This window comes from Kogia breviceps, chromosome 10, assembly GCF_026419965.1.
Source record: "Kogia breviceps isolate mKogBre1 chromosome 10, mKogBre1 haplotype 1, whole genome shotgun sequence".
NCBI lineage: Eukaryota > Metazoa > Chordata > Mammalia > Artiodactyla > Physeteridae > Kogia > Kogia breviceps.
The window spans coordinates 32360082-32370213 of NC_081319.1; the positions used below are offsets into that span (position 1 = coordinate 32360082).

At 38.3% G+C, this 10132-nt stretch overlaps 1 protein-coding gene across 2 annotated transcripts in view; it reads right to left on the reverse strand.

The window, feature by feature from the left end:
• The window catches only part of APPL1 (adaptor protein, phosphotyrosine interacting with PH domain and leucine zipper 1), a 34439-nt gene extending 24414 nt beyond the window's left edge, over positions 1-10025 (reverse strand). For both annotated transcript variants that reach the window (XM_059078038.2, XM_059078037.2), the window contains exons 1-5: positions 9812-10025; positions 4604-4702; positions 3267-3326; positions 2671-2742; positions 331-418 (exon numbers count right to left, since the gene is read on the reverse strand). In XM_059078038.2, coding sequence (XP_058934021.1) covers positions 331-418; positions 2671-2742; positions 3267-3326; positions 4604-4702; positions 9812-9865 — 373 coding nt within the window. In that variant the 5' untranslated portion in view covers positions 9866-10025. The remainder of the gene's footprint in view (positions 1-330; positions 419-2670; positions 2743-3266; positions 3327-4603; positions 4703-9811) is intronic.
• Between the last annotated feature and the right edge of the window lie 107 nt (positions 10026-10132).

Consider the following 10132-nt stretch of genomic DNA (forward strand, 5'->3'; position numbering starts at 1 on the left):
CATGGCACATCCGTGAGGGAGCCTTTCTGACACCCTCCTCTGAGGCCCCACAGCACCTTGCTCATCCCTAATTATAAGAGTACCAGAATTATCTGTTTACCCATCTCCTTCTTTGGGCTTTCTCAAGGGATGTGACATCTTATTCATATCAGTACTGCTCAGTAGCTAGCTTAACATCTAGCAGGAGCTCCTGTAAATGTTTAGCAACTAATTAAAGTAAAAGTGACACTTGCTACAGTCAGAAATGGTTAAGCTATAGGGTATTACACATTTTAAAAGCAGTGATCTTCCGACAGCTAATGAAAGTAAACATAAGCTTGACTTCAATACCTTTCAGATCTCTTTCTTTAAACTGGGTAATGGGGAACATCATGGCATCAGCAAGCTGCGTTGAAAGTACCGCATGACAAGAGCTAAGCTGGTAAAAGAAAGACCAAAAAGGCCAAATAACTACAAAGAGACAATCAACCAGCATTATGGAAACTAAACAAAACCTAGTAAAAAGGTGTTGGTATAGGGATTCCCTGGCAGTCCAGCGGTTAAGACTCCGTGCTTCCACAGCAGGGGGCACAGGTTCGATCCCTGGTTGGGGAACTAAGATCCTATATACCAAGTGGTGCGGCCAAAAAGTTAAAAAAGGTACTGATACATTTACATAAGGGAACCCTAAAATTATGTGATGTTATCACATAATTAGGTGACAGTCAAAAAAATTCCATTTAAAACTTTCAGAAGAAAACATGTGATAACCTTGAATTTAGCAATGGTTTCTAAGATATGACACCAAAAGCACAAGCAACCAAAGAAAATATAAACTGGACTTCATCAGAATTGAAAACTTTTGTGCATCAAAGGATACTATCAAGAAAATAAAAAGACGACCCACAGAATGGGAGAAAATATTTACCAATCACATATCTGATAAGGGACTTGTATACTTTAGAATAAAGAACCCTTAAACTCAGCTCTAAAAGACAACCCAATTAAAAATTGGGCAGGGAATTCCCTGGTGGTCCAGTGATTAGGACTCCTTGCTCTCACTGCTGAGGGCCTGAGTTCAATCCCTGGTTGGGGAACTGGGATCCCATAAGCCGTGAGGCGTGGCCAAAAAAAGTAAAATAAAATAAACATGAAAAAATAAACATAATTTTTTTTAATGGGGAAAGGTTTGAATAGATACTTTCTCAAATATATACAAATGGTCAATAAGCATAGGAAAAAATGCTCAACATCATTAGCCTTCAGGAAAATGCATATCAAAACTACAGTGAGATTCCACTTCACACCCACTTAGATGGCAATAGTAAAAAAAATTAATGAAAATAACAAGTGTTGATAAGGATGTGGAGAAATTGGAACACTCCTACATTACTGGCAGAAATGTAAAATTGTACAAGAGCTGTGGAAAACAGTTTGGCAGTATCTCAAAAAGCTAAACATAAAATTATTATATGATCCAGCAATTCCCCCTCCTGGGTATATACCCCAAAAAACTGAAAACTGGTGTTTGAAAAAACAAAAACAAAAAATTTGTACATGAATGCTCACAGCAGCACTGTTCACATTAGCCAAAAGATGGAAAACAACCCAAATCAAATGTCTGTCAACTAATGAATGGATAAATAAAATGTGGTATACATACAATGGAATTTTATTCAGCAAAACAAAATAAAAACAAAAAATGAAATTCTGATACATTCTACAACATGAATGAACCCTGACAACATTACGTCAAGTGAAAGAAGACAGACGCAAAAATCCACAAATCGTATGAGTCCATTTGTATGAAATATCCAAAACAGGCAAATCCATACAGACAGAAAGCAGATTTGTGGTTGCCAGGAGCTGAGGGGAGGGAGGGAGTGACTACTTAATAGGCACCTAGTAGGTTTCCTTTGGGATGAGGATGAAAATGTTCTGGAACATCAGTAGTGGTTGCACAACACTGGGAATTGCAAAATGATCATTAATGGTAAATTTTATGTATATTTTACCACAATAAAAAATTCCATTTCCTATAAATATTTCTTTAAATTGATCTCCTGTGACAATATTTTGCTATGATGAGTTATTAAAATATTTCAAAACACTACTTTTCCAGTTAAGAGACTCGAAAAGACAGAACTACCTAATGGCTCATCTGAAAAGAGCTTTCACTGCAGTAGTACAAAATAGTTATGGATGGATTCTCCGAACATTTCTCACCACCTTGCTTCCTCTTGGCTTCTAGGTCTTAATGATTTGTTCTGCTGACTGGTAGAGAAATTAAGGGTAGGTATTGGTTGTTTGGGAAGGAAGGATTAATGAACTGAATGGTAAAATACTGCTCAACGTAAAAGACAGAGAAACTGTAAAGAGCCCAGCTATGGCTAACAGCTTAACTCTTCTCTCCCTGCCTACATCAAACTACACAATTAAAGATTGAATGGTACATGAAAGTAGAGAGAGTACATCTATATACTTATTCCTTGAAAACAATTTGCTTTAATCAGACAAAGATAGTGTTGCAGCCACCAAGATTTGGAAATAAGGTCCTTCTTTAAATAGTAATCTTTTATCATTGAGATTTACTCATAAAATCATAATAATAAACTTCCCAATAAAAGCTAAACAACTTCAGTAACTTAATTATAAGATCACTTATCCAAGCAAAATAAAATAAGCATTTACCTCATCTATAACTTTTGAAAACTGTTGCAAAGTAGAACTCATAACTTCATCATCACCCCCCAGTGGAAAACGCTGAAAAGTGAGAAACAGAGATGAGGTAAAGGTCCAATGCTGTATGTCTTTTGTGAGTGACATTATAATTTTTAATTTTTAAATAACTTCAGAAAACTTCTAAAATTTTGAATAAGTTCTAAAAACATCATTTTAATAAAATAATGTAATTCATATAAGTAGTACACATTAATTAAAATGTTTGCTAAGTGACCCATCAACATGGTGTACAGGAATGCACACCATACTAGAAGTTCAAAGATTTAAAATTAGCTCCAATTTCTCTACTAGCCAGCTGTGTAACCTTGAGCAAGCCTCAGTTTCTTCATTTGAAAAAAGAGAGGTAAATTACATAACCTCTGTGTCTAACATTAAATCATTACAATTAGATATAAGTGCATAATGGAATTTCAATGGCATATCAAAATTACCTTCTGTGAATCCCAAAAGGCTTAGAATTATTGATAAGAAATTCTATTTATCTATACAGATACTGTATCACTGCATATTTTAAATTATACTTTTAAAACTTTCATATATAGTACCTGTTTTTCATATTCTTTTAAAAGTTTTGAAGTCAGGTGAGTTGCTGCACTTAATTCATTCTACGGGAAAAGATGAGCATTCAAATTAACACAGTACTACAGATTAAGAAAAAAGTTTTAATTGAAGATTCCTATTCCACTTTTATTTATCACTTAACATAACAACATGTACATGTACAACATGTTCTCAAAACCCCTCATTAAGCCATTGGAAAGGGAACTACCACTAAGCACTTTAAAGGGAAACTCAAACCATGAAACAGACACCGTCAAGGAATTTAGCAGTGTTCCAGGTGTGTGCTTTTTCTTTTTCGCTAATAAAAATGAATAGTTAAAGCTTTAAAGCTAGAAGTAAACTGTACACAATGTTATCCAGAATCTTCAGAGAGTCTACACTGATAACTGATTATCCCTCTCTCTAGATGCTGATACTAGACCATGATAAGCATTTAATAACATACAACCAAAATAACATACAACCATGTGACCTAGTCATACCATATAGCAATGTAGCCATATGAAGGAAATGCTTTGTTTAATTAAAGGTTTTTTTTCAGTGATGAATATAATGACATATGTAATGTTTCTTTTACATATTAATCTGTGTGGTCAGAAATCAAATTCTTGAGCGACCTATCACTAAGAAAAATAAATAAGTAACTATCACAGTAACTTTAAAGTACATAACGAAAATTTGAGTCCAGAAAGAAGAGAAATTGAGAAGGGGCAAAAAAGAAACTTGTACACTTAATTAATCCCAAAGAGAGTTTATCATAGAACCCAGGTTGCTGTTAAGGCTTATAATTAAGTTACATAAACAGAGCCTCAAATCTTATGCCTGTTCAACCAAAATAATCTAGTCACATCCTTTTAAAATTCATCTCCTAGTACCCCGGAGCTATATCTACTCTTTATTACCTTTTAACTAGATAGAGGCTAGCTACTTTCAAATCCTCTGCTCAAAAAGGGGAAGTATCCCATAAGATTAAAAGCATGATTAGGGAAAATACTGGTGACAATACAGGGTTTTACGTCAAATCTTACGCAAAGATCATTATCAATGAGTTTCACTAAGAAAGTCCTTACTATGTTTGGGGAAAAGGAGCAAATGCTTCAATCTTCATCACTTCTGTAGTGCTACAAACTATACACTAGTAATTTAAATGTAAGCTCTGTAATACAAAATACTTAATGTTCATTCACCCATTCAACAAATGTTTATTACTATGCACCCTGGACAGGGCTAGGCACCAGTAAATAAGACAGACACTATCTCTGTCCTCATGGGCTTAAAGATTTATTTTATAAATGCACTGAGTCAGCCTTTAGTTCTTTACCTGTGCATCATAAATCCGATGCATAGCTTGATACAACTGGTTCATATAGTTGGAAATAGCTGTAGCATCTTCTTCAAATACACCCAGTAAAGACCTTGTCTGTATAAAATAAAAGCAGTTAAGTTTATGTTAACCATTATATAAATCAAGTGGAAATCTTTTTTTCCTAAAAGATGGAAAAATCACAGGATATTAGAACTCTAACAATTCTGAGTTTTGATCTATTTTCTCTCTTTTGATAGTAATGCCAAGATGCTGGGGTTCTTTATTCTCAATTTCACTTTATTAAAACAGATAGATTTTCCAACTATGTTACACAAACCTTAGAAGGAACAACAAAGGTATATTTTTATGAATTAAAAGTCTGTAATTAAACTAAAAACAAATCTACAGAATCAGTCAAGACTATATTAACAATATTCCATGTATAAATATTTTAAATATCTTTTTTCAGAATAACTTAGTATGATTATTTCCCTCTCTCTCTCTCTGTTTTTTTTTTTTTTTTTTTTTGGCTGTGTTGGGTCTTCATTGCTGCGCAGGGGCTTTCTCTAGTTGCAGCAAGCAGGGGTTACTCTTCGTTGCAGTGCGTGGGCTTCTCATTGCAGTGGCTTCTCTTGTTGCGGAGCACAGGCTCTAGGTGCGTGGGCTTCAGTAGTTGCAGCACGTGGGCTCAGCAGTTGCAGCGCACGGGCTTAGTTGCTCCGCAGCATGTGGGATCTTCCCGGATCAGGGATTGAACCCATGTCCCCTGAATTGGTAGGTGGAATGTCAACCACTGTGCCACCAGGGAAGTCCCTGATTATTTCTCTTTTTCCATAGTCTCTTCTAGTAGTGCCAAACCCCTCCCCATCATAATCCAAAATAACACCATAGTACCCCTTCCCCTCCCCAACGTGGCCCGTAAAATGCTAACTAGGTTTTTTCTGAGTGCAGAATTTGGAATCATTTTTCTTCTTCTTTATACATTTCTACGTTGTTAGGCGCTTTTTTTTTGCCCACAATGAGCATGAGCATGTAAAAATTACCTTCACTTTAAGAGTAAAAACTTGTCAGTCAGTAAATGTTAAGACTGTCAATAAAAAGGATCAGAGATAAGGAAACTCAGCATAAAGGCAAAGTATGTTCACCTTTTTATATCCCAAAGGCAGGATAAGAATTAAATTCCAAGAATTATTGAGATAACTACAGCTTAAAATCTAAAAGATGACCTTGTACTTTTATTCTACAAATAGTTAATTTATACCTCAGCCTTAGAAGCTGGTTTCTAAAAATCAACTTATTCCTTAGCTTCCTATTTTCAGAAGAGAAAGCTAAGTCACTATGGTTGTTTTAAAAAGCAGCGTAAAATCATTATACCAGTATATGAAGTCCAAGTTATCTCAGTCCTCTACTTCCCCATGCCCCAGAGATTTAGATCTGACAGAATCTTTTTATTTTTTAGCTCTAATGCCCTATTGCCATTCCCCAAGTGCTATTTTAAGATGTAAAAAAGAAAGCATCATGAATCTTGTTTCCAAGTGCCATTCTTAAGAAAAGTCTGCCACTTACGTTTTCTTTTTTTCTTCAAAAATTAGCATTCTAATTCAAGGAATAACACATTTATGCAAAAATGTGTAGTGGACTTAAATTTAAAAGATGTTCTTAGCCTCAAACAGGGTTGAAACAGCTTCCTTATGTAAAGCTAATAAGATCGAGTTCAAGACTGTATAATGACTGTTTAAAGTTAGCAGCTTACAAAAATGCAATCAATATGGTACCACCATTTCATTGAATCTATGACGGCATTCACTGTGAGCTGCGCCAGTTTAATATACTACTGTCACAAACAAAACAATGCTGGCAATTAAGCTATGAATTCAGGTTTTCTAATGTCTTGAAGTTTTTACTTTATATTTATGGAAACAGATCTTTGACATAATTTTTCATATAACTCTCAAATAAACACAAAAAAGAAAACACAAGTTGCACAAATTTAATATAACCCTAAAATTTCAACTCTTGTGCATAATTTTTTGACATAAGAGACACCGCTAGCCATGTTTTCACATGCAATATTATTCTGTGCCACGAGTAGGTGACAAATATTTCTCAGAAGTGCTCCACTTTTATCTCCAATATTTTCTTCCAAATTATTGATACCCAGTCAGCAAGTTTTGATGGCAGCACTTGCTTCATGTTACTAGCTGTCAAAGAAATATTTTCAGACAAAAAAAAAAGACTGATAATCCTTCAAGTGGTTGTAAATTGATTTGTTGGCTGAACATTAAAAGGCTACACTTGGCCACTTATGTCACTGGGAGAAATAACCAAGTGTGTACATTTGCAGGCAATTACAAGTAAAACAACATCAACTGTAAGGGACATCTCAATATAAGAGATGTCAAAATGTGAATTTTTAAAAAGTATCTCTCATAATCTTTGAGTATTTCATATTATACCAAAGAGAAAAGCCTTCATTTGGGACTGGAGTTTGCCTGCACAGTTCTAGCTTAGATGGATCGTTGATAAGATTTTTATCTACATATAAAATCAATTATTTTTTAAAGATCATATCTTTTCTTACTAAATAGAAAGTTTAATTTTGTTTCTGATTTTCAAAACAATAATATATAAGCATTGATAAGGCATCTAGTATAGTCTTAAGATTTCCTACTTCAACATATGGTATCTTTTACAGAATGGTATGGTTTGTGCAAGATAATTCTAAAGATGTTTATGTGCAATCAGCTGGGTTTGGACTTGCAAATATGCCCCTATTTTAATACTTCCTTACTTTAAATTAAAACTAAAAAATGATAATTGTAATTCAGGGTAGTCTTTCATGACTCCCAGGCTCTAACTTTTTTACATAGCAACTGGCAGGCCATTTTTGACTAGGATCAAATAATCTAATAAAAACATCTCTATCAGGAGCTTTAGAAGTTTTCCTCCTCTTTGTTGCTCAACTTCTTGGACTCTATCCTAGATAAATAGTCCCGATGAGAACAAAAATTGATGCCCAAAAGCATTAATCTTAGCACTATATATAAAAGCAAAACTTGGGAAAAACTCTAAAAGTCCAACAACAGGACAACTATTTTAAGTGAGTCAAGGAAATGTGCAACCTTTGAATTTTTTATTCAGTATGTAATAACGTGTGAAGGTACTTAAGCTACAATGTGTAGTTAAAGCCAAATAAAAATCGTTATGCACAATATAATCTCAATCACAATAGAAGGTGTAAGAGAAAAAAACTAGAAAAAAGAAAGCAAACTGTTAACAGAGTTTGCTGCTGGGCGCACGACAGGTAACTGTGCTTTCTGTATCTTCCAATTTTTCTGAAGCAAACAACCATTATTTTCATAATCAAGTACAAAGATTAAAACATTCACTATCTATAACAGCTGAAGTTCAGAGAAGTTAAGTGACTTGCCCTAAGGTAGAAGGTACTAAGCAGCAGTAATGACTAAAACCCTTATATCCTGAATCCCCAATCCAGGGCTTTCCATCTTGCCACAGGTTTTCCCCAAGAATTGCTTCCCAGTGTCTTACCCTTCTAAATCCCAGTTGTCCCAATTAATTTTCCCAAGTAAACACTAACTAGTTCAAATTTACTACTTCTAGAAATTGAAAGACTATCAACGTGGCTATTTCATTAAAAATTACCATAAAACTAATACTAATACAGCACATGCCTGTACAAAAAGGAGCTCAAGTTGTAAACTAATTGTGTGAAAAGTTCAAGAAATTAGATGAGTCAAGAGATTATACCCTCCTAAATCATGGCTAGGGCACTGTGTAACCCATTCTGAGCAGTGTGTAGTCTTTATGAGCTATAAAAGCAAGCCCAGGTATGAGAAGAAAGGTAAGGCACCTGTTGAGTCTTATAAAATAAAAAAGTAAAACGACAAAAGTACACCTGACCAATGCATCCCACAAAATTTTTGCTAAACATCTGAAACAAATGTAGTTTATGACTTTATACTACAGAAATCGTTAAGCATTTGAACTGGCTATTCTGGCAGTCAAAATAAGCCAAGAAGTCAGTTTCTCTTTGTGTCAACATAGGCTGATAGGAGTATATTACCAGCTGGCAACTGGCCTGTGAAGATAACTTTCAGCGTGAAAAAAACCCAAATCAATTCCACAATCAGAGCCCAACTTCAACCTGGTAATCAAAATTGGCACCACATCCATGGCAGCCATATCATACAGTAAAGGGGGATCCAGCCCCTCCCTCCTGTTCTTTTGGAGTCATATTAAACATATTAAACACATGAAATATGTGCAGTTGTAGTTCTAAATGAACAACATTTCATTCTAAGTGGTAGCCAACCAGCAACACCGTCTTACATCCCTTATTGTGTAAGAGACAGGCCTAGGGATGAAGTTTCTCAACGCAAGTTACAGCGCCTACCAACATGGTTTTAACATCGCTGATTGCATTCTTCAGTACTGAAAACATCAGTAATGGTTACGTTTTCCTAGACTATCTTAAGCTAGAGCAACCACACTAGCATCAGCCCCAACGCACAAAACACAGGGCTTTTATTTTGATGAGTTTATTAGAGCCAAGTCTGCAACGAGGGCGCAGCAGTCGTGAAGCCGCGAAGGCGCCGTCCTCCACTCGGCGAGCATGGCCCGAGTGACAGCGGCTACACTCACGGCCACGACACTCGGCCGGGAGGCTCCGGGACCCCTGACGGGCTTCGCCAAGGACTCTCCGCACGGGCATATCAACAGCCTTTCAGCATCTCCCCCCCGAAAGCTATCCATTTCCTTCCCTAGCTTGGTCAGAAATCATTAAGTCTACGGGCTCTTTTCTCCTTCTGCATTTTCTCCGAAGAGGTTTTCGAAGAGAAAATTCCAGGATCTGGATTTACCACCTCACATCACGGCGATCATAAAGCATCTTTTGTCAAATACAAGGGAGCCCCGCGCGCGTACGTGACCGCTGGGCCCACGAGCCAAGGCGGCCGCGGCTCGGTCGCAGCCTGCCGACGTCCCAGACCCCGCGCGCGGCTCTCGGCCCAGCGGCGCAGGCCCACGCGGGCCTCGGGAGGGCGGCCCGGCCTCCGCGCTCGGGGCGCCGCCAGCTACCGGCGGGGACACTGGGGGGCGGCGCCCACCTAGGCCAGGGCTGGCACCTGCGGCCGCGGCAGCGCCAGGCCTGGGGTCGGCCAGCCCCGCTCCTTCCCTCGCAGCCCGCCGCCGCCCGCGCCTCACCTGCGGGCTGTCCTCCAGCGTTTCCTCGATGGGCAGCTTGTCGATCCCCGGCATCGTGGCGGAGGGAGGGCGGCAGCAGAAGACGCGGCGGCCGCCCACAGCTCCCGCGCCGGCCCGCCTGCAGCAGCTGACCCCGACCCGCCCTCTCTTGATGGGTCTGCAGCCCTCGCCAGGCTCCAAGGGGCCGCGCTGCCGCGCGGGAAATCCCGCCCCCTTGGCCGGCCTGCCCCGCCTCCCGGCGCGCCCATTGGCTTGCGGTGACGCCCGTCACCACGACGGGGCGGGCCCGGAGGTTCCTTTGCTGCTCTGGGCTTGCCTGCG